Raw genomic sequence first — 25,749 nt, forward strand, 5'->3', positions numbered from 1 at the left:
TAGAGTCAAAACTCTGTTCGATGCGCCAGATGCGGTCATATAGCAAAAAACTAAGACGGAAATGTTCTCAATTTTGGAGTGAAAATAAATGTATATATAATTCATGTATGTTCGCAATGATGTATGTTTTTAGTGCCAACGAGAACTTGTTCTATTGGTAATCTTCATTTGAAGTTGGGCAGTTTAACATGGATTTCAATGGCAGATAACATCTGTGTAGTGAGACCTTTCTGTAAGAACAGTTTACATGGTTGCAGTCCACAACTAACTTACGTCAAAGCTATGACACAACGCTGTCTCGTTCTCAACTTGCAAACTTATTTTCAATAACATTATCGTTTGAAAATCTTCCATAAAATTATAAAGATTGATAATGGGTAACTTTATGAAGCTTGATAATGGGTAATAAATAGAAAAACAACTCGCTACTCAGAAATACCATTTCTCTTGCACTCGTAAATTTCACTGGTGCAAGATAAACGGTATCGACTGGTAGCTCGTCTAGTATTCTCCAATGGATAAACGGAGACGTCAAGATGACCATGAATGTCATTATGACGTATATCCATTATGACGTATATTCAACATTACCCTCAAATATCAACCAAGCTTCTAGACACATTTTTATATTAATTTCAAAACAAACTTCAAGATTTTTTTCTCTCGTTTATTTCACTATATACACTACTGCTGCTAACTGTAATTACCTGCACACAATAATATACAGTCAAAAACAGTTAATTGGTTCATTTACATTCATATCATCCAATAATCAAAAACCTCATAATTAATATACAGTAAATATATTTACTTGCGTATTCAGGGCGTGGGTTGCTGCTGGCACAGCCCCCACTTACTTTTGTAGATTATCCCAAAAATTTACCTTGTAAAAATTGTTCTCAATAAAAGAACGAATCTATAAAGCCTTCCCACCAGGGGTGGGGGAAAATAAAATTGTCAATCGGTCCCACTTGATGTCGTCACTACCGGGGGGTGTGGGAGGAATTAAACAAAAAAAAACAAAAATTAAAAAACGATATTTGCCAAATAGTTTTTTTAAAAATCATAGTGATATTTCTATAGTTTTATCTTGAATCATGAACGCGAAACGATTGACATGAAAAAAAAAAAATTATAAAAAAAAATTAATCACATATGATCAGTGAAAACCCCCACAAATTGTATATATTTTACATAATAGAATAAATAATATAAAAAAGGAATAAAAGTTATGAATTTTAATTCCCATATATGTATAAAAAGTACGAGTATTCAGTACTGTATCTTGAAAATTAATAAAAGATGGCACCATTGAAGCGTTTGACAGCCTGAGCTTTGACTGTTCAATGTAGTGTATCCAATAATTATAAAGGATTTTAAAATTAACAAAAGGTTTCCACCTTTTTTTTTTTTCTTTTTTTTTTTCTTTTTTTTTAACAAGTGGGAGTAAGCAGAACAGCTACATGTACTGTTATCTCAAGAGCCAGTAGAGGTCAAATTTCATCCAATCAGTGATGACGTTATTACTCTCTTTGTCTAAACATGTGCTAGCTCAGGCTGAATGAATGAATGTTTAACGACACCCCAGCACGATGTATTTTTCGTGCTGGGGTGTCGTTAAACATTTATTCATTCAGCCTGAGCTAGCACATGTTTAGACAAAGAGAGTAATAACGTCATCACTGATTGGATGAAATTTGACCTCTACTGGCTCTTGAGATAACAGTACATGTAGCTGTTCTGCTTACTCCCACTTGTTAAAAAAAAAGGTGGAAACCTTTTGTTAATTTTAAAATCCTTTATAATTATTGGATACACTACACTGAACAGTCAACAATAAATACATTTATAGATTATTTCATTTTATTTTATGCTATTTTAAGCAGTTTGTATTGCACAAAAGCCTCTTGCTTCGGACTAGGACACTCGACCCGACAGAGCTCCGTACACAGGTGTTGACAGATGTTGATTGTAACCAGTTGCAAATTCTGGGTCCTTTGTTTTAATTGGAGTGTAATACATTGATGGCTCTCTAAACCAAGAATGGTGCTATCGTTAATGTCTGTGTAATCTCTTGACCGACTCAGCGACTTTGACAAATGTCTAGCCTAGTGGCAGTCGATTGACACTACTGTAGGTCCGACTTCAGTGACTGGCGATATACTTAGGCAGACTTTAAAATCACAAACGTCTGAAACACCAGACCACTATTGACCACTATTTATTTATTATTTTAAATCATGCACGAGATACCGATGTCTGGGCTGGCCGGTCCGCTTGACCGATAGGAATTTGTTCCAATAATAGAAATGAACAGGTGCTTCGGACCGACAAGAATGACAAAAGTGGGACCGGCAAACGCGCGTTTTAAAAAAATAATTTCGGTCTCAGAGTTCGAGAATCGGTCCCAGACCGGGAAAAAAGGGCTTTTCCCCATCCCTGCAGTTCCCACACCTATTTTTCAAATTCCCTTGATCAACCAGTGATACCAAACTTGAATGTTTAAAGACTATTAAAAATAAATACTGGACAACATCAAACAACGAATGGTAGAACTTCTATCTTGTGAAGGTTTAAATTTGAACCATTCTTGAAAGTAGCAGTCTTGCAGCAGATATAAGTGATGATAATTATTTTCCTGGAATAAAATATTCCAGCTGCAGTGCAATTTCATTGTAGAAGAAATACGGAGTCCTGATTATTTGTTCAAACTGATCATTAGGGTTAGGGTTAAAGTCAGTGTTAGTGTTAGATTTAGAATAAAAGGTCAGAAGTACCTTATATTCTTGTATATAGGATGCAGTGGAAGATATATTGATGGAAAGAAATAAGGGAATACATCTTATTTGAGACAAAATTTAATGCACTATTAGAGTGTTTAGGCCTGTATAAAACACAGAGATGTAACGTAAGACTGAATGTCAGTACTATGGGTTTGAATGTCCGTAACACAGTTAATGTCCTGATTCCTGACTACCTGTTCTGGTAGCAGTCAATATTTTCTGGGGCAGGACGTAGCGCAGTGGTAAAGCACTTGCCTGATGTGCAGTTGGTTTTCAATGATAGCACTCGTCACTTTGGTTATATTAGAATGTTTCTACATTATTACTTTAATCTCCAATGATAGCACTCAAGTCACTTTGGTTATATTAGAATGTTTCTACATTATTACTTTAATCTCCAATGATAGCACTCAAGTCACTTTGGTTATATTAGAATGTTTCTACATTATTACTTTAATCTCCAATGATAGCACTCAAGTCACTTTGGTTATATTAGAATGTTTCTACATTATTACTTTAATCTCCAATGATAGCACTCAAGTCACTTTGGTTATATTAGAATGTTTCTACATTATTACTTTAATCTCCAATGATAGCACTCATCACTTTGTTCATATTAGAATGTTTTTACACCATTACTTTAATCTCCAACAATAGCACTCGTCACTTTGTTTATATCAGAATGTTTTTACATCATTACTTTAATCTCCAACAATAGCACTTGTCACTTTGTTCATATTAGAATGTTTTTACATCATTACTTTAATCTCCAACAATAGCACTCGTCACTTTGTTTATATCAGAATGTTTTTACATCATTACTTTAATCTCCAATGATAGCACTTATCACTTTGTTCATATTAGAATGTTTTTACATCATTACTTTAATCTCCAGTGATAGCACTTAAATACTGTATAATACACACATACACACAGACAAAAACATGTCTACTGAATTTTTCTCTCTGATACAAAGCACAAATAAGAGATTTAATAAAATATACTATCATCATCATCTATAATGATTGTTTATTGCCCTTGCTATAACAAGTTTCCTGATTTCTGTTGTCCCGGCTCCGATTTCGTACAGTTTCGCATCACGTAATAATCTTCCAGTTGGATAATCATTGATGTAACCATTTCCACCTGAAAAATCAGGAGATATAAGTGTCAGTGAAACATTTTATTGCTTGACATTTTTGATAGAAAGGAAGGAATATTTAACGACACTTGAGCACATTTTAAAAATAGACTCATTTCTATGCTTATTTCTAGTGGGACTTGTCACTTTGATATGTACCGGGATATTTTTGAACATACGGGTAAAAATAAATGTTTCGGTTTTGTGTTGTTTCCAAAACAGCTGGCTAATCATTTGAACAGCTGGTCCACAAATATCAATATATGAGTTCTTATATATGGGCTTATGGCCTTACAGGGTGTATACTACCAAATCAAATCCCATAGATGACAATAGTAACATATGTGGCTAAAACTCCTACCTGCAACATATCAACCGACATAAACGCCACGGATATAAATACTACCACCCCTTACACTTAAAGTGAATCAGAAAAAAATGTGGGTCAAGCTGCTCGTTTCTGAGGTAACGGGTAGCGTCTATGACTACCCTAGTTTCGCACAAAATTCGAGTACTTTTTTTTACAGGTACCCCATACATGTTTCAAGCACAAGGCTACTTGACACATTGGTACTAGATGAAATAAAATTGCAAATTTTTTTTACCCAGATGAAACTATTATTTTTTACAACCAACACACTCTCATTTATAACCAATCACAGGACTTGTGGTGTTCACTTCTCTATCAAAAGTTGGGTGCACCTCGAACTTTGACCCAGCCGGAAGTTATTTGGTTTAGTACTACCTATAGACAACAAAAGAATTGAATTGAATATTTCACCACCAGGTTGAGAGAAATCAAGAGCGGAAACCCACTGCTGCCATATAGGCTATACCTACTGATGACAAAGCAGCAAGGGATCTTTTAAATGCACTCTTCATTAGAAAGGACAGTACATACCACAACCTTTGACAGAGAGAGAGAGAGAGAGAGAGAGAGAGAGAGAGAGAGAGAGAGAGAGAGAGAGAGTACCTTTAACATGCCCCTATACCACTAAGGTTTCGGGCATGTCTGTCACATGCCAGGTCTCTGGATAGCCAGTGGTGTGGTCTGGGACAGAACAGCCTTTGAAATACCAGTTATGGGACAACAAATAGGATGGGGAAAAAATTCAAGTCCATTGAGGAATATCGATCCTGCCACCCATCGCACCTCAGGTGAGTGCTCTACAATTGAGCTACATCCCTTTTTATAACAGAATTTCAAAACTAATAAACTTTTAAGACTGCATAGTAGTTGAGTGGTATTTTCTTGCACAAAATAAATATGTTATAAAATATGTAATGGCATATCCAGTGACAGAAGCTATACAGTTTTCCAGTTCTCTCAAAATATAAAAAATATGTATGGGTTTCACAAAAAAACATTTCAATGTGGGTGCGTACTGACATGTGCCATATTTACCCACCTAATATTTGAATGGCATCAAGCGCCATTTTTGTTGCTGCTTCTGCTGTGTATAAAATAACACCAGCACAATCCTGAAATTAAATAATAAATAGTCAAACGTACTGTGTTCTAACTTTATAAAAAAAAAAAAAATCTCAAATTCATGTGGACTCTAGGAACAAAAAGTAAATGATACAACATAATTGAGAATAGGATGTCATTTTCTGATCAATATCAGATGACAGTAAGTAATCAATGGTTGATTAGTAACTTATTACATGTGTATTGAGTTTGAGTCAAATTAAATTCATTTAAAACTTTACACAAAATATTTAACTTTAAAATATATACAGACTTGTATATATTCTGGTTCACAAGGTCTTCATTCCACAAATGGAGACAACTATTAGTACCATATATTACAACAACTATTAATACCATATATTACATGTATTTTTCCTTTAAAAGTCTAGTAATTAGTTTATTACATAAATTGTAAAAAGACATTCAAAGCCAGGCCTCTGAAAATTGCGAGAGCAATAGTTTCGTTTGCATGTTGCTCGCGTAAATATAGTTTGCGTAACACATTTTTCATTTGCGCATTTAATTTATGACATCATTTACATGTTCATGATGGGTTACCTAAAACAAAATGGGTTATCTGAATTTGTTTTTGCATAACCCATAACGGGCGTACACAAATTTTTAATTCTCAGAAGCCTGAAAGCACAAACGATTTAAAACACTTTGTTAGATGATTACAAGTTGTAATAGAACAAGTGAAAAAAAACGATCTTACACTTGGGTGTCTTTCTCCACGGTCAAGCGCCCGTGCAACGTTGTACACGTATGACCGACTGACGCTCATCTGGGTGTACATGTCCGCTAGCTTGGCTTGGATCATCTGCAGGATAAAACGAGGCATCTCAGTCTTACACTGAATATATTTTCTAACGTATGTTTTTATATTTTAAAACAATTCTTTTTGTTGTAAAATATTTTATCTTTTCAAGTGAGTACTATGGAGTGAGCGTGTAACATACTATTAATCAAAAGTAAAAAGAAACCCACTGCTGCCACTGGTGTCAATAAAACAGCATGGCATTTCCCCGAACAGGACAGTACATGTCATGGCCTTTAATGTACTATAACATATTTAACAGTAAATATATTTTTTTCTAAAGATTTACATTAAAATTATTTTTCTTCCAATTTAAAAAAAAACAATTGCCTGTTTTTTTTAAATCAGAAAGTAAAACTGAAGAAACATTCTCAGGGCTTGTAGAATTTTTATAAAATCCACTAGCCATGGGATCAGTGATTTAAAACATTTACTAGCCACGATTAAAAAATCACTAGCCCTACTCTAAGTTAATACAATTTTACTAAATAATAGTAATAATCAGATATGTCACCTAAAGAGGGAGAGAGCTTAAAAATACTAACACTAGGGGTGGGGGCAGGATATCCATATCTACAAAGCAGACTTAACTGCAACATTTTAACAAAAAAATAAAATAATAATAATAATAATAATCACTAACCGTCGGGCATGGCAATAGTAGTTATTTATTAGCCAAACATTGAAAATCACTAGCCATGGCAGTGGGGCTACCATAATCTAGAAGCCCTGATTCTGTTCCATTTCAAAGTGGGTTTCTTTTTTAGCCATGTACAGGAAGCATACCACCATTCTACTCTCAAAGATCTCTCGTACAACTGGATACTCATTCAAACAAAATTGAGTCATTCGAAAAATACAAACTCACACACACACAAACAACTCACTTGAAAATTTCCTATTTTTGTGCCAAAGCATTCCCTGTGGTTAGCATACTCAAATGCTACATCACAACATGCTTGCATAATTCTGAAATGAAAATAATCCATAAATATATTTCTGTAGTACTGTAATTAAATAATAGTTACATTTAACAAAATATAAACATCACTCACATCTGTCTTAAATGTAAGTGGCCAGCTATGGGAGTCATCAAACATGATCATTTAAGACAAGTGGCCACAAATTACAGGTTACTTTGCCCTTTTTTAGTATCTTAATTTGTTCTCATTTTTAAAACTGTCTGTAGTGGATATTAATGGATGTACTTTAAATTACGACAATCTTCGATATGTCACATTGCTACTGAATAATGAAATAACTGGACATTCATAAAGTTAAAGTTTGTTTTGTTTAACGACACCACTAGAGCACATTGATTAATTAATCATTGGTTATTGGTTGTCAATTCTGACAAGTAGTCATCAGAGGAAAATCACTACATTTTTCACAGACAGGAAAGCACATACCACAGCCTTTGACCAGTTGTGGTGCACTCATTGGAACGAGAAAAATACCGATCAGTTGAAATGATACACAGAGGTGGTTCGATCATGAGATGGAGCACTCAACCGACTGAGCTAAATCCCACCTTTTGGAAATTCTTAATATGACAATTTGGAAATAATTGTTTTGTTGAAAGCTGCACAGTTGAAAGACTTTTATAGCAAAATTTTTTCATCAAATATGACAATTATTAAAATTATGTAAAGTTAAATGAAATTAGAAACAAGAGTACAGGTAAGGTACATGATACGCCTGTCAGAAGTTTGATGGAAAACCATATTTATATTAATGAATATGTTACAGGTATGATTCAATTCTGATTATGTGAAATGTTTGCAATGGTAAACAGTCCTGACTTTTTCAAAGGCTAAACAAGATTTTCCTATGATGTTCAGAATATAGACAAATTATTTCATTTATTTGTATCACAGTGACCGTATAATTGTGTGCGACACACCATCATCCCAAGTTGTTCCTACATGTGAGGTTTGATGGTCCTGTATGCATCTGTATGCAAGATGTGATCTGAACAAGGATTTACTGTAATGTGCAGTAGACCGTGAAGAATAGGTCACAGTGACCTAGTAATAGTACGCGACTCATTGCCACCCCAAGTTGTTCATACATATGAGGTTTGATGGTCCTGTATGCATCTGTATGCAAGATATGTTCCAGACAAGAATAAGTTAACAGACGGACGGACATACAGACATATGGATGGACAATGCCATACCATAATACAACCCATCAAAGATGGGCATATAAAAAGGATTTAGAAAAACTCTAATACAGTTCTAAATAATAATGACCTTTCCTTAGGGGACATTCAAAAGATGGAAGGAGTGTGCAGTTGAATGATTCACTTGGTGAACTGAAAGACATCCATTGAAGGATTCATGTGTTAAAAGTAATTGGAGATACTTTAACTTTCAGAACAAGACTTTGACAAAGGTTAAATAGATTTTTAGAAACTTGCAAATTCATCATAAAATATATCCAGGATGTAGCAAGATGATGTCTTTAAATAATGGGACCAAGACACATGTGGAAATGTGATCCTCTATATTGAACAACAAAAAGGAAGAAGGAAGGAAGGAAATGTTTTATTTAACGATGCACTCAACACATTTTATTTATGGTTATATGGCGTCGGACATATGGTTAAGGACCACACAGATATTGAGAGAGGAAACCCGCTGTTGCCACTTCGTGGGCTACTCTTTCCGATTAGCAGCAAGTGATTTTTTATATGCACCATCCCAGAGACAAGGTAGTACATACCACAGCCTTTGTTACACCAGTCGTGGTGCACTGGATGGAACGAGAAATAGCCCAATGGGCCCACCGACGAAACAACAAAAAATATATATATATTTTACTATCTATTAGTTTCTTAACACTAATAATTTAGTAAATGGACTGTCAAAGTAGGCCTAAAATTTTCAAAAGACACTGAAAAAATTAAAACTAACAGGATTCAATCTGAATAATTTTAAATAAAGTAACAAAAAAATAAATAATAATATTTGCATTTTTTTTCTATTTAGTATAGAAAATTCAATCAAACATTAATCAGACTTTAACCACATTTTACAGCAATCCGATGGTTCGGCATAGAACTTCATCCATCTGCCACTATAATGATGCACTGCACACAGGACAAACTTACCCAACACATCCAGCTGACAATACACATCGTTCAATATCCAGCCCCGACATCAACACATAAACACCTTTGTTCTTTTTCCCCAACATGTTCTCCTCTATAATTAAATACAAACACAAGGGTTCCAGGAGTGTTGTGCAGTTTGGTACTCAAGCTTATAGGACTTTTTTCAGCTCATACATTTTTGTGGGATTTATTAACTTTCTATTTTTTTAACATTATGACCAATGTTTTCAAAGCTGAAGACTGTAAATCATGGAATTAATGTGAGTAAGATATTAATGCAGAAAATGTGTCTGATGTACTATTTGACAGTGTATTGACACATATTTTTAACCAATAACACCACCAAAAGAAAAAGTCAACTAAATTAAAGACAAATAACAAACAAATGTTAACACAACTGATGTGTGTATCTATTAGAATGAAAGTATTATTTTAATGTAATAATGTAACTAACAAGATTTAAAAAACACTTCAAGAAATGCATTCTGGACAAATGAAATCAAAAGACCATGAGTTGTTATTCACACTATAAGTAGATTTCCTATGTTGTTAGTTCCACCCCTTGTCAATTATGTGGTGCTCTGCATAAAAAATGGAGGAAATCACTATCAACTAATAAAACATGTTTCCAGAGGTCTGACTATTAAAAAAGTTTATTTGTTTTGTTTAACGACACCACTAGAGCACACTGATTGATTAATTAATTAATCATCAGCTACTGGATAACAAACATTTGGTAATTCTGACAAACAGTCATCAGAGGAAACCCATTACATTTTCTTAATGCAGCAAGGGATCTTTTATATGCATTTTCTCACAAACAGGAAAACACATACAGTTACCATGGCCTTTGACCAGTTGTGGTGCACTGACCAGATGTGGTGCACTGGTTGGATTCTGACTATTAAAACAAATGCCAACATTTTGTTTAATCGTTGTGAGATAAAACTGAAGTAAATTTATTGAAAACGGCTAAGCATTTCACGTTTGCATTTTAAAAAAAAAGTAAAAATAAAAGTTGCATTTACCAGACACATTAATAAAAATATACATTTTAGTGTGTACCTGTCCCAATTCCCAATGCATTAATATCAGGACACATTATTTTCCTTATTTACAGTATAGTTGTTATTCTCAGGTTCCATTGTGCAGTGAACTGAAGTGGAGATTTGGATGTCATATAATTGTTGGAAAATGTGTAAAAGAATGGAAAAGGCGAGAATTCGATTAAAATTGGAGTTATTCACACAACTCTGCATGGATAAGGATCATTTGGTTGGGAAACACTGATCTATGGGAACATGGGGCCATATTTTCTGTTTTCGAAGATATCTTAGCGCTACGATATCTTAAAACTGCCGTAGGTTAAGACATCACCATGATGTATATTGTAGTGGTTTTACAATATCGTAGCACTAAGACAGCTTTGGAAATCTGTAGCCAGAAAAGTTAGTTTGTTTTGTTTAACGACACCACTTGAGCACATTGATTAATCAATCATCGGCTATCGGATGTCAAACAGTTGATAATGCGGACATGTAGTCATCAGAGGAAACCCGCTACATTTTTCCTAATGCAGAAAGGGATCTTTTATATGCACTTTCCTACAGACAGGAAAGCACATACCACCGCCTTTGTCCAGTTGTGGTACATTGGTTGGAATGAAAAAAAAAACCAATCAGTTAAATGCATCCACCAAGGAGGTTTGATTGTGTGATGCGAGCACTCAACAGACTGAGCTAAATCCCACCCCCTGTAGCCAAAAATCTTATAAACTAAATTGTCATCAAAATTGTTTTTGTAATGCCACAAATCAATGTTGCTTAAAAGGTGGATTTTAGGTGCAGTAGTAGGAATTTGTATATAGCGAGATACAGCAGAAAAATATGACAGAGAAACAAACAGCTGACCCAAGATGGGCATCCACAATGTTGAAAGGTGGATTTTAGGTGCAGTGGTAGGAATTTGTATATAGCCAGATTTAGCAGAAAAATATGACAGGAAAACAAAAGGCTCACCCAAGAGGGGCAGACGCACCAAGACCTCGTTCAAGGTCAAGTCCTGACATTAACACATACACACCACGATTTTCTTCCCCTAGAAGATTCTCCACTGCCAACAACAAAAATGGCATACCGTGTCATAAAATAAATATTGGAGTATATATAGGAGATAATGGAACCTGAGAAATTCAACCATTACAAGCAACAACATATCTATTTCATAATTCAATTATAAACTGTGACAAACAAATATTGTGTCCCATAAACATCAACCATAAATTATGAATAACAGAAATAGCATGTCATAAATAGGATTCTAAGTAGACAATAAAGTTAAAAAGTAGCTATTAATAAATAGTAACATCATAAAAAAGTTGATGTGTGCACATTTGAGCTTATTTTAATTGCTTACAGAAATATAACAGCAGCATTTATAGTAACCTATTATTGAGCATTAGCATTTATACTTTTTTGACAGTTAAATATTATTTGTAAATAGTTACATTTTGTAGAACTGTACACGATTTATAAAACCCTGTATGATTTACACACCTGGAACTTCACAATCTTCAAAAATCAATTCTGATGTGTTGGATCCACGCATTCCAAGTTTATCCAACTTCTTGCCTTGTTGGAAGCCTGGCATTGACTGCATCAATTAAACAAAACATTGTGTGTCTGTGTTTGTATTTAGTTATTTGTAATAATGTCACTAGGTTGAATTAACTATCGATGCATTGCTATCGAGGCAATGACTATCGCAATATATCGATAGTTCGATGTATTGTTACACTACTAATCACGACTGGTATATCAAAGGCCGTGGTTTGTGCTATCCTGTCTGTGGGATGGTGCATATAAAAGATCCCTTGCTACTAATGGAAACAATGTACAGGGTTTCTTCTCTAAGACTATAATTAAAAAATGTTTGACATCCAATAGGCGACAATTAATAAATCAATGTGCTCTAGTGGTGTCGTTAAACAAAACAAACTTTTCTTTTTAATACTACAGTAAAGTACGTTTAGAACGAACACGCTTATAACAAACTACCGGTTAGAATGAACTGATTGTAAAGTCCCGATTTTCTCCCCTATATATTAGTAATACATTTTAATGTATAGAACGAACTATGTATAGCGAATTAACTGTTAAAACGAACCAATTTTGTGGTCCCAAATAGTTAATTCCAGTGTAAATAAGTGTTTACATAACGAACCGTGAATACCGGAAGCATTACGTATCAAACCAATCAGTGTAAAACGCTGCAAAGCCGTGGGATCGACCGCACGACCGCACTAAAACAACAGCCTAAATAACTTTTGTTTGTATGGACTTGGGAACAGGTATCAATTAAGGGATTAAGTCACTAATTATACCGGAACCGTTACGTATCAAACCAATCAGTGTTAACGGACAGCTGAGCCGTGAGATCAACCGTACTCCAAAAACAGTCTGACACGTTCAACTCAATATATATATACAATGATATTAATCAGCGGTAATTAATGGGATTCTCTTTGTTTGTTATAAATCCGTGTCAGTTTTTCGTTCAGTATGCAATCATGACGGACACGAAAACATCACGCAAAAGAAAAGCGCTCGATCTAGATGTGAAATTTCAAATCGTTGCAGCTGTTGATCTCGGACAAAAATCAAAGAAAGACATAGCAGCTGAGTTCGGGATTCCCAAATCCACTCTCAGTACCATCTTGAAACAGAGGGAAACGATTTTATCAAAATGTCAATCTTCAGAATTCAACACAGCTAGAAAACGAATTCGCACGTCCGAATTTCAAGATGTCGACGATGCTCTCTTTTTGTGGTTTTGTGACGGGAGCATTGTTTACAGAATGGGTGAAAGATCTAGACAAGAGCATGAAAAGGCAAAAAAGAAAAATCCTTTTACTAGTCGACAACTGTCCAGTGCATCCGAAAGTTTCCGGATTAACCAGTATAACACTGGCTTTTTTGCCCCCGAACACTACCTCGAAAATCCAGCCGATGGACCAGGGAATAATCCCAAACGTAAAAGAGAACTATCGACGAGAGATGATGAGTGACATCTTCAAGGCATTCGACAGTCAACAGGAGCACTCAGTTTCCATCTTGACGGCAATCAACACAGCCCATCGTGCTTGGCGTCACGTGACCTCATCGTGTATCGTGAACTGTTTTGCAAAGGGTGGGTTCAAAAGTGTTGCGTGTTCTGAGAGTTCTGACGACGAAGACGACAACACCCCGTTAGCAAATCTACAGACAGTGTGGAATGAACTCGTGAGAGCCATGCCAGTGCCAGATGGTTATCGGAAAACGAGACGGCCACAGTGATTCTGAACCAGAGGACGATACACAGGAGCCACCCGAACAGCCAACGCCCACAGCAGTTGAAACGCACAAGGCACTCGAGACAGTCAGACTGTTTTTTCAGAGCAAAGGAGATATTCGATTGCCAGTATTTGACAGCATTGCGGACATTGACTCGGCATTAGAAGTTATGCGTCCAACGCTAAGTAAACAAACCACGATTAGTGATTACGTGATGAAACGTGATTAGGTACATGTAATTCACTAAACTCTTTTGATGTGATCTTTCAGTAATGTTTTGTTGTATTTATTGATTGTAATAAATGATATATTTTTTATAAATGTCTTATAATCACCAAGGCATTTTTTATTTTTTTTACTATTATATTGAGTTCAAAATTCAAAATGGCCGACTTTCGGAATAAAAATTACCAACTTCTGCAAATGTGTACAACGAACTACTGTTATAACGAACCAATGAAGCTGGTCCCTTGCAGTTCGTTATAAGCGTACTTTACTGTAGTTCAAAAATTACAGCTGTTACAATTTACTGGACAGATGAAACAATACTTCATGACAAAAGTCCTGTCTTATATGTCCATCTAATGGCAAGTGTGGAAGTATATACTGCTCTATCACTGACTCAGGGAGATGACATTTGATACATTGCTACCTTCAGTGATAAAGTTACAATCCTTAATAAACAATCTTCACACTTAAGTAAAACAAATAATAAAAAATTACCTTTTCTATCAAAAAAGCACTAATACTACGGGCTGGCTGGTCAGAAGACAATTCTGTTTTAGTGTACACAACCAACACATCTGCATCGGGTCCATTTGTAATCCAGAACTTGTTGCCATTTAATACATAATGATCTCCTAAAAATTTAAAAATAAAGAAAATTAAGCTATATCACATTGTACGTTTAAAAACAATTTCTTTTGGATGGCATTTATTTCAATTTCAATCATCAGAGGCATACAAATCATATTATCATGTATCGATTTTGTTCACCAAAACTTAACTCATCATTCTGACAGTGAACTTTATATTTTGATGTATACATACTGTACTGAAAAATAAAATAGTTATATGGCAGAAAAACGTCTTGGACTACAGCTAACATTTTTCTTGTATTACTAAATAAAATATTTTCAGTTTCAGAGTCTTGGCAACGGTTTTCAAAATGACATACTTAATGATTCATACCCTTTTTCTCTGCCTTCAGTTTCATGGACACAACATCAGAACCAGCATTAGCTTCACTCATTGCTAAAGCACCAATATGTTCTCCACTAATAAGCTGATAAAAAATAAAAAAATATTCACATTATCATTTTCCATATCTCATATACATCATATATGTGTGTATATATATTCATAAATTTCAGTGTTTAAAAAGCATTTTAATTAACCGTAGATAAAAAGGAAAAAAAGGAAATGGGTTTACTTTATTAGTTTTGTTCAGGACATTTTAATGGGTGAAAGTCGGAATGAGAAATACAACATCTAACTTTTATGGCCTAAGAAAAGATGTTTTATTGATGCAAGTTTCCAACTGTCAGTACTCAATTAAAACAAGTTATATATTACATGTATACATGTGTGTGTATATTTTTTCTTTCTGTATACAGAAGAATGCAACTGATGTATTAATATGACCTCAGAATATTTAATAAAACATTTGCTTTAAACATCCCTAACAATAAATGTTTTGCTGTCTGGTCAGACCCACGCCACTAACAACTTGCCGGTAGTATGGAAGTACAGTAGGTGGTTTTAAGCAGGGCTTTAGATTGCATCAAAGTCAAGGTGATTAATGTTGTGCCCAAAATATATATGCCCAAAATAATTACACCCAAATTAAGTACAAACATGCTGACCTCAAAATATTTCACCTCAAAACCACTGAAATATTAAGTTTAATTAGATTAAAATAACTTGAAATGCATTTCTGAATATTGACAACTCTACAGCAGCTGTTAATGACAGTACTAAACTAAAACAACCTTCCTGCGCTCAGAAAAGACAAAAGTCCCTATTGTGTTGGATTTTTCGTTAGTATCATATTTCCATACACGCTGATATTTTGTTGTATTTTCTTATACATTTTTTGTTGACTCTGTGTACTGGCCAACCATCTTCTCTTGGTAGTATTTAGAGGCTTAAAAGGTTGGCTAATACACAGCTATATATGGTAAAGCTGATGGGAAATGACAACAATGTGGCCATAAGAGACAAACACCTGGGCCCATACTTATAAACCATTTAGAGTCACTCAAATCACTGATGATATTACACACATGCAATTTGTGTGACATTGTCATGATGTTAAAGTATCAAACTTCAGAGTTTTATAAGCACCAGGCCTGTCACAGTTTGAGAGAACAGGACTAGGAGGTGGACAGTGAAAGAAGTGGAAAGTTAGGTGGAACTGCCAGTTTGGGAAAACTAAAATGAGATTCAACAGTGAGAAAGGAAAGTGGGCAGTGTAATTTAAAAAACAAAAACAATATTTTGCTGCAAAAAATGGAGCCAGACCTTAGGAAGGTATTTTTCTTTCTGTTTCTCGTTCCCATTTCTGACGATCTGGTTGACACACAGGTTGGAATGAGCCCCGTAACTAAGGGCGATTGCCGCACTGGCCCTCGACATCTCTTCCATCACTAGCACATGGTCCAGGTACGCCATCTCTGATCCACCATATTTACCTAGCAATAGAGATTAAACAGTATCCAACTTAGTTATAAAAATAACACAAATACAGGTATATAGGCCTACAGGAAAACAGCTGAAGAACAATCCATTATGCTTCAAGGTCCAGCAATCCATTATGCTTCAAGGTCGGACTATGGACTAGTTCTGGATGCAAAGAAAATTTGGTCAAATTAGCTTCTGAACTTCAAAAATTGCAGAAACCCAGTTATTTTCTAACAAAGTATCAACTATTACACACATGTAATTAACTATAATAAACTAGATATTTTAATTTCATAAAGCATCAAAAGATATTTAAGCTGTCATTCGCTGAATTGTCAAAGTTGAATATTAGCAAAAATAAAATGTCCACTGAATTCATGAAACAATAATAAAGTTGTATTAAATTACTAATTTTATTTGTTTAGTTTCACCGTTTATTAATAAAACATTGAAGTACATGTTTTATATGTATGTTTAAATGTTTATCTACAGAACACACCTATCCTAATGACAGTAACATTTATTTTGACTGAAATATTTGTTTTTAAAATTCAATTACCAAGTCAAACATGACGATGATTTTTTCAAACTGTTCAGTATGCAATTTTGTTTTTAGTTTGCAAAATGATTTGGAGGTGGTGGGGCATTTTTTGCTGTTGATTTTTTGGGGTCTTTTGTTGGGGGGGGGGGTTGGAAGGGGTAATATTACATGTATTAATCATTCTTACTTGGTGCCGTAATACCATGGAAACCCATTTCACCACATTTTTTCCAAAATTCCTGAAAAAAATGGGAAAAAAGGACAATTTGTAATCCATTAAACCAAGACATAACTTAACATGCGTATACATGTACTTATTTTTTCAATCGCTCTAAAACAAATTACAAAAGTTTTTGGTGGATATCACTTAAAGGTAGAGTAAACTCAAACAAGAGATTTATGTGTTGGAAGATGCATACCCGGACCACCAACACATACTGACACTTTAACAAATGAAAAATGCGTAATTTTAGAGTTAATAAAAAACCATGATTATTCATGCTAACTGGGGGCAGCCATTTTGTTTTGTTTTTGTGACGTTCGGTGCTATAGCTTGGGGCGAAGTGGCATCAGCTCCATCCATCTGCTCTATGCACAGTGTAAACAAACACTCTAATTTACGACAAGGCGCTTCGCTTTCATCAATCTGACTTGTAAAACAACATAAATGACTTGATAGTATATTAAACTATTTAACTAAATATATTTCAATTTGCATCAATAGAACGAAATGGAGTTATAGTATTTTTCTTTTTTTTTAAATCCGAAGAAAAAAATGCATATTATTAAGCCTATCGGTATGCTACGTTCGAGCAAAAACGACCATTCACTATACCCAAGTGATAATTTTCTTTTCTTTGGGACTACGTAATTGGTCAGTTTTGTGATTTTAGATGGGAAAGTCTACTTAATCAAGGGTTTTACAGAATTACTTACAATAATAAAGAAAGAAAGAAATGTTTTATTTAATGACGCACTCAACACATTTTATTTACGGTTATATGGCGTCAGACATATGGTTAAGGACCACACAGATTTTGAGAGGAAACCCGCTGTCGCCACTACATGGGCTACTCTTTCCAATTAGCAGCAAGTGATCTTTTATTTGCGCTTCTCACAGGCAGGATAGCACAAACCATGGCCTTTGTTGAACCAGTTATGGATCACTGGTCTGTGTAAGTGGTTTACACCTACCCATTGAGCCTTGCGGAGCACTCACTCAGGTTTTGGAGTCGGTATCTGGATTAAAAATCCCATGCCTCGACTGGGATCCGAACCCAGTACCTACCAGCCTGTTGACCGATGGCCTAACCACGACACCACCGAGGCCGGTCTACAGTAATAAAGCAAGACAGCTGATCGATTACGATTTTTTAGTGTGTCTAGACACAGTGTCTGGGTACCGTCTAAATATACACCTGCCAATCAGGAACCACAGGCACAGGCCACGGAAAGAAAATACCAATTAACTAAGAAAACATATCAATTATCATTTCAGTACGTGGGCTAATTTATGTACAAACCATAATACAGTTATTTCAACACTTTGACAATGGTGGTTTATTTTGTATTAAAAGTAATATATAATTGTTGCTGGCTTACTGGGATGACTATTATTACAGAATATTGCAATGCATCCGCAAAAATCAGGGATGTTTTGTTTCTTCAGTTCGAAGACTAATTCCTGACGTGACACATTAGGTATTACGTAACCACCAGCTCGCCAGAGGGCGTATTCACTGGGATGGTACAAAATGGCTGCGCCCATTATATATAATAGCCGTTACATTTAACCTTTTTATTAATTAACTATACGATTATACTTGTTGATATTAAGCAATAATATGCAATATATATCGTTGAATATGCATACCAGGTCAAATGCCCTGATTGTCCCCTCCTTTAAGGATTTATCCAGGAATTTTTGCCATGGTCCCATGTTTGATGAGATTCGGAAAAGTAGCGTGTGAGTATATCCTACTTGGGATATATATTTTTTAGTTCACTGAATGATCTTAATATGCAATACACCACTGGTAAATTAATTTATTACAAGAGACATACTTAAATATATATAATATAAATAAATATTGAGAATTTTTATTACATAAATTTGGAATGTTCAGTTCCACTTTCTTTTGGGAAGGGGACTATGTTCGGATCCACGGAACGCCTAGATAAATCCATGTCACTAGCACTTTCGTCAGTTAAGATATCTGAGAGTAGAGTAGATTTAAATTTAGACACTAAATTATACACAGTGAAAGTCCTCTAAACCGGACACTCTCGGGACCAAGTAAAAAGTCTGGTTTAAAGAGATATCTGGTTTAGAGAGGTTCTCTTCTCTTTAAAAGAGACCATGAAAAAATTTCCAGTTTACAGAGGATCCGGTTTTGAGAGGTTTCACTGTACATTTACACGTATGTACACTGTATAATGCTGGTAAAAGACAGTCTGTCGACACAACTATGACTGCAGTCCTCGAAATTCGTGGCGGCAATCGGCAATGCTGTCGCAAAAGCTATCGCAAAATTGATTTGCGACAGCATTTCAAGTTCTCCTCAATTAATATAAAGTGGTTTATTCCGGTATAGAAGCGTACTGAAGTAAAGATGAGATGTCATCTTTTAGCATATTATTACTGCAGTGGATCATAGATGAATAATTTTGACAGTATTAATCTTTTCTTTAAAATTGCCGCCATAATTTATTTGCGACGGCAAAAAAATGCTGTAGCAGACTTGTCCAAATTTCAAGCGCTGTGACTGGACACTTGTAACATATAATTTACCAAATACTGTGCAAAAACAAGTTACATCGGCCAATTCTACTAAAATTAAGACATCTACAGACTGAGATTGACTTGTAAACTGGCCACTGTCATCCACTATGTCAATTCATTTGTAATTTGTTTCAACAATCATTGCAAGATTAGTTAAATTTTGCTCAGGAAGAATTAATTCAGTGCATGTAAACTGAAGCTTTTGACACAAACCCTTCGTTCTTTGAAATCATCGGTCTTGTCAATTTCTGCTGCCTTTGGAGCCAGCTCTTTCTGGACAAACTGAAATACACTCCGTCTCAGCTGGAAAATAAATCAGACAACATGTTTGAAAATTCATAATCATTGTTACACTGAAAACTAATTATAAAGCCACATGATTCAGAACAGCTTACTTTCATAAATGGTTCTATACTCAATCATAAATTTGTTATTAATTTGTCATATCGTAGCATCAACCCAACATTTTTAGAATACATAAGATGATTATATAAATAAGTAATTGTAATAACAACTAACTGCATGCTCTAGTCATCATCTTATAAAGGGACAGTCCTGAGTTTGCTACAATTTTTAAGATGTTATCGACTAACAGACTTTTTAACAACTGTAATTACATATCAGATATATTTTTCTGCATAACATATTAGTAGCTGTATATTAAACATGTTTCTGATCGTTCTTATATTTCTACTAGGTTCAATTTCATTTTATTTCCTAAAAAAAAATGTTTTTGTAAAATACAAAATTATTTCAAGACAAAATCCAGTTTGGGCTTCTTACAAATATTAATATGACCAGAAACAGATTAAATATACAGACACTGATATTTTAAACAGGAAAATATATTTAATGTGTATTTTTAGACATTAAAAAACAATTTCATTAGTCGAAAACATCTTACAATGCAGGAAACTCAGGACAGTCCCTTAACATTGTTTACACGTTTAATAAATGTGTATTCCTTTGCTAAAACCGGCCTCGGTGGCGTCGTGATAGGCCATCGGTCTACAGGGTGTATACTACCAAATCAAATCCCATAGACGACAATAGTAACATATGTGGCTAAAACTCCTACCTGCAACGTATCAATCGACATAAACGCCACGGATATAAATACTACCACCCCTCACCCTTAAAGTGAATCACAAAAAAGTGGGTGTCAAGCTGCTTATTTCTGAGATAACGGGTAGCGTCTATGACTACCCTAGTTCCGCACAAAATTTGAGTACTTTTTTTTACAGGTACCCCATACATGTTCCAAGCACAAGGCTACTTGACACAGTGGTACTAGATGAAATAAAATTGCATACATTTTTAGCCCAGATGAAACTAATTTTTTTTACAACCAACACACTCACATTTATAACCAATCACAGGACTTGTGGTGTTCACTTCTCTATCAAAAGTTCGGTGCACCTCGAACTTTGACCCAGCCGGAAGTTATTTGGTTTAGTACTACCTACAGGCTGGTAGGTACTGGGTTCGGATCCCAGTCGAGGCATGGGATTTTTAATCCAGATACCGACTCCAAACCCTGAGTGAGTGCTCCGCAAGGCTCAGTGGGTAGGTGTAAACCACTTGGACCAACCAGTGATCCATAACTGGTTCAACAAAGGCCATGGTTTGTGCTATCCTGCCTGTGGGAAGCGCAAATAAAAGATCCCTTGCTGCTAATCGGAAGAGTAGCCCATGTAGTGGCGACAGCGGGTTTCCTCTCAAAAATCTGTGTGGTCCTTAACCATATGTCTGATGCCATATAACCATAAATAAAATGTGTTGAGTGCGTCGTTAAATAGAACATTTCTTTCTTTTCCTTTGCTAAGAAACATGAATAACATTGTAGATCAAAGTATTGATACAATTGACTGATGATTTCAGTATGCAAGTGTTCATGGATTATAGGTTGTGCCAAAAAGAAGTGTGCAATATGAACAATGCTCATTTTAGGGTGGGATGCTTCCTTTGAACAGGGTTCAAATTTCACCAAGGTACCGTCAGCAATTGCTGTAGTTGCCCTGCTTAATTGCTATTATGCTCCAAAAATATTAAGGCGTAGATGGCAAGAAAAATGCTGTGGTGCCTAATTACCTCATTTGCCCTTGCCCTTCCCATACATTCCATGCTGTATATATGTATCCTTCCTTGTCCCATAGCATTGTTTTACTGGTCATGTCAAATAAAAAGTAAATTTTTTTAGACCTATATTTCTTGGAAGTTTTGGTTTAAAATTTATTTGCGCTACAACTTCTGTCAACAATAACCCAGGTGGCTACACTGCAGGAGACCACATCATGGACGTACTGGTCAGTATGTGTGATCATGTGACCATGGAACAAGGTCAAACCCCTCCTTACCTGCTCAAAGTGAACTTTTTTCAATATATTATACTGGGGAGAATGACTCGACCCACCCATCCTACCAACACCCCTTGAAGAAGGTTCCGACTTTAAAGCCTTTTTTGTGCTACATCAAACCCATTACTGGTGGTTGTTGAAAAGTAACTTCCTTTTTTAAAAAATATAATAATATTTGTTGTTTTTCTAAAACCAGCATTTTATTATTTAGCAATGACACAAAATGTAACATGATGCTTGCTTGTTGACACATGAAGTGTCAGGTCGGTTATACTTGGATCTAAAACAAAATGTGCTAAAATGCCCATAAAAAATAACGTTATTTACATTGATTATAATACTATTATTTCAAGTGGATGCTATTCATTACTATACTGTACAGGTACATGTAGGTATAAAGTTTAAACACAACCGTCTATCACATTTCTACTTTTATTAAACAGCATCCATATCCAAAGGCCATGGTATATGCTATCCTGTTTATATAAAAGATCCCTTGAGCACTGCTAATTGAAAAAAGAGTAGTCCATGAAGTGGCGACAACAGGTTCCCTCCCTCAATATCTGTGTTGAGCGCGTTGTTAAATAACACATTTCCCTCTTCCTTCTTTCCGTATCCAACAAATTGCATAGGCTAGAGTCCAATGCCATAAGGTGAAATCATTTTTGTCCAAGAAACTTGATAGAAAATAAGTTGCCTTTATGCCTCTCTTTTGAAGGAAAAGTTTGCCTTGGTGCCCCTCCAACTTGCCTTGGTGCCCTAATTTTTGTTATTAAACCGAAGGCAACACTTGCTGTGACCCCCCCCCCCCCCCCCCCCCCCAATTGAAATTTGACCCCTGTTTGTACCTTGACAAAGAAATATAGATGATTGCATTTTCATAGATACAGGCCTCTGAACATTGCAAGAACGATCATTTCGTTCGCACATTGCTTGTGCAAATCTAACTTTGCATTACCAATTTTTTTGTTCCAATTTTTTTGTTCTCGCAAAATTTGGAGCACCATTTATTTGGATATAATGGGTTACACAAAAAGGAAATGGGTTAACTGGATTTATTTCTGCGTAACCAATAAATGGGTCATGCAGATTTTCAATTCGCAGAGGCCTATAGATGCATGGAGTGCTTGTGTCAAAGCAAAACAATTCTGTGTTTTACAAATGTATATATCAATGTATTTAATAGGTAATGAAAGTGATAAAGCAGGGTGCACAGCCACCAACTTTGAAAATAATGCCCACCCTCACATGTGTGAAGGCAAATTGATATAATATTGTCTCGGTATATATTATGGTGCAGTATGTATTTTGGCACCCTATCTTTAAATAGCAATTGTATGTCATCAAAGAAAAGCTATGATGTCAAATACAGAAGTTTTTGTTGACAGAAGTATTTTTTATTGATAAAAATAAAGCAATGTTTATAATTTGCCAGTTTGCCATAAGTATAAACAATTTTTAAAAAATACCATGTAACAAAAAGTACAATTTTACGTAAGGCACTTTTTTAACATGCATAAACATCCCTGTATAACCAAATTCTGATCCGGAGCAGACTTCTGGCTATCCAGAGCTCAGCCCCGGGACAGATTATATTGGGTCAGGATTAAACGGCATTCAAGTGCATATTACATCTTAAAAGAATATATATTCAGTGTTCGAAATAAGCACTTAATTGTCCATTTGTCCTGACAAGTGAAAATTATTTAGACAAGAAAAATGTGCCTCCGTGGTTGTCCAGTGGACAAGTAAAACATTTCAGTGCAGTTTCATTTTAAGCAACCACGAACATCATCCTAGTACTTGAATAAAACAATCCATTTATTTGGACAAGTAAAAATATTGGCGGACAAACAGATTTCTAAATGTATTTGTCCAGTAGACTAGTAAAAATGTTTGCTTATTTCTATCTCTGATATTTCACATGAAATGTACAGTGGACATTGTTTTGAATAATAGTAATAATAAACAAACAAAAACCTCAAAGGGCTGTCCAATTAACACACCCCTATCAATGTAGAAATAGTGACTATATTTGCACTGTACTTAGCTATATGTGACAATATGGTTAAAATGTATTTTAATGGTGTTATTTTTTACGTGTATTATTAATATGGAATATATGGATCATGAATAACACATTGTTTCCAGTTGTTTGGAGTTATTTTTCTTGAATATTGGTCATTCAGAAGTTATCTGGATGTTCTGCTTCAAAATATATACCGCATCAAAGAGGTTAGAATATTACAGTATACACAAGTAAACTAAAACTAAAAATCTCGCTATAGGCCTATATTGAATTTAATGTTTATATTTTAATGATATTATATATATATATATATATATATATATATATATATATATATATATATATATATATATATATATATATATAAAAAAACACAACTGCGTTGCCCAAGTTGACAGATTCGGTAGAGGGAGTGTCATGATGTGGGGAGCCATCTCATACACCGGCAAAGTGAACTTGTGTTCGTACAAGGCAACCTGACAGCTGTACACTACCGGGATGAAATTCTTCACTGTCACATGCTTCCCATTTTGGATCGACAGAGAGAACTCTATCAGCAGGACAATGCAGGGCCGCATACGGCAAATGTAACAATGGATTTCCTACAGAATGAGAACATTAATGTGCTGCCATGGCCATCAAGATCACCAGATCTCAACCCCACTGAACATCTATGGGACAAACTGGACAGACGTGTACACCAGCGTGACCCGGAGCCTCAGACGCTTCCGCAACTGTAACATGCACTGCAGGAAGAATGGGCTAGGATTCCACATGCCCAGATTCAGACTCATTCAGTCTATGCCAAGGAGATGTCGCGCAGTGATTGCTGCTGCTGGTGGCCACAAAAGGTACTGATTTCAAAGCCCTCGTGCGACGTTGTTTGGTGATGAAAACGCCTCCACTGCCGTCAGTCCATAGCAAGAACATTGTTACATACTCATGTCAAATTTGACTGTGATAACGAAATTATGCCACTTTGTATTAGGTTACGTCTCTGTCAATAATAACAAGAGAAACATCGTTATTTCCACACAACATGAGATCATTGCTTATCCACGCCAAAACCGATACCACGAGGATACTGGATTTTCCAGTTTCAAGTGGCATATTTGTTTGCATCTTCCCGTTGATGGATGCCAATAGAGAATGACAAGAGTTCTCAATATTCCTCAGATCTATATCAGTGCAGGCTTCTGAAAATTGTGAGAGCAATGGTTTCATTATAATGTCGCTCACCTAGTATAGTTTTAGGAACCCATTTTTTTGTGTGAATTTATCACATCATAATCATTTGCATTGTCATGTCATTCTGAACCTAACCTGAAATATAGTGTATAGAATTGGGGGAAATTTTGAACTCCTACCAGAGAACATTATATTTTTATTATTTATTTTATTTATAATTATTATTTATGCAATATAATAAACAGCGCTACGTTATTTGCCTTTGACTTCAGTTTGAGAAAGCCCCAGTTATAAAAATAATTTAGAGGTCAATAACTTTTGTTTAAATTTATACCTGCTTCTGTTCTTCATTCAGACCAAAGAGACTATCATCAATGGGAAAATAGGACAACGATCTCGTAGTTGTCACTTTGACATAATTAGTCAACTTTAAGTTTCGACCGAAAACTCGGGCTACTTTCCTCAGAGCTGCCATGTCTTTTAATGATAGGGGAGATAACTATAAT

General features: G+C 35.2%; 1 protein-coding gene across 1 annotated transcript; it reads right to left on the reverse strand.

The window, feature by feature from the left end:
• Nucleotides 1-3,191: 3,191 nt before the first annotated feature.
• LOC121378498 (isovaleryl-CoA dehydrogenase, mitochondrial-like) lies at nucleotides 3,192-25,745 on the reverse strand. Its single transcript, XM_041506693.1, has 12 exons — nucleotides 25,578-25,745; nucleotides 19,883-19,972; nucleotides 17,075-17,126; nucleotides 16,188-16,357; nucleotides 14,856-14,949; nucleotides 14,388-14,524; nucleotides 11,889-11,985; nucleotides 9,331-9,424; nucleotides 7,103-7,184; nucleotides 6,114-6,218; nucleotides 5,334-5,406; nucleotides 3,192-3,929 (listed from the first exon to the last, which is right to left on the reverse strand). Exons 1-12 carry the CDS (start codon nucleotides 25,716-25,718, stop codon nucleotides 3,796-3,798), a joined length of 1,269 nt encoding a protein of 422 aa, XP_041362627.1. The 5' UTR covers nucleotides 25,719-25,745; the 3' UTR covers nucleotides 3,192-3,795.
• Between the last annotated feature and the right edge of the window lie 4 nt (nucleotides 25,746-25,749).

This window comes from Gigantopelta aegis, chromosome 8 (assembly GCF_016097555.1).
Source record: "Gigantopelta aegis isolate Gae_Host chromosome 8, Gae_host_genome, whole genome shotgun sequence".
Taxonomy (NCBI): Eukaryota; Metazoa; Mollusca; class Gastropoda; order Neomphalida; family Peltospiridae; genus Gigantopelta; species Gigantopelta aegis.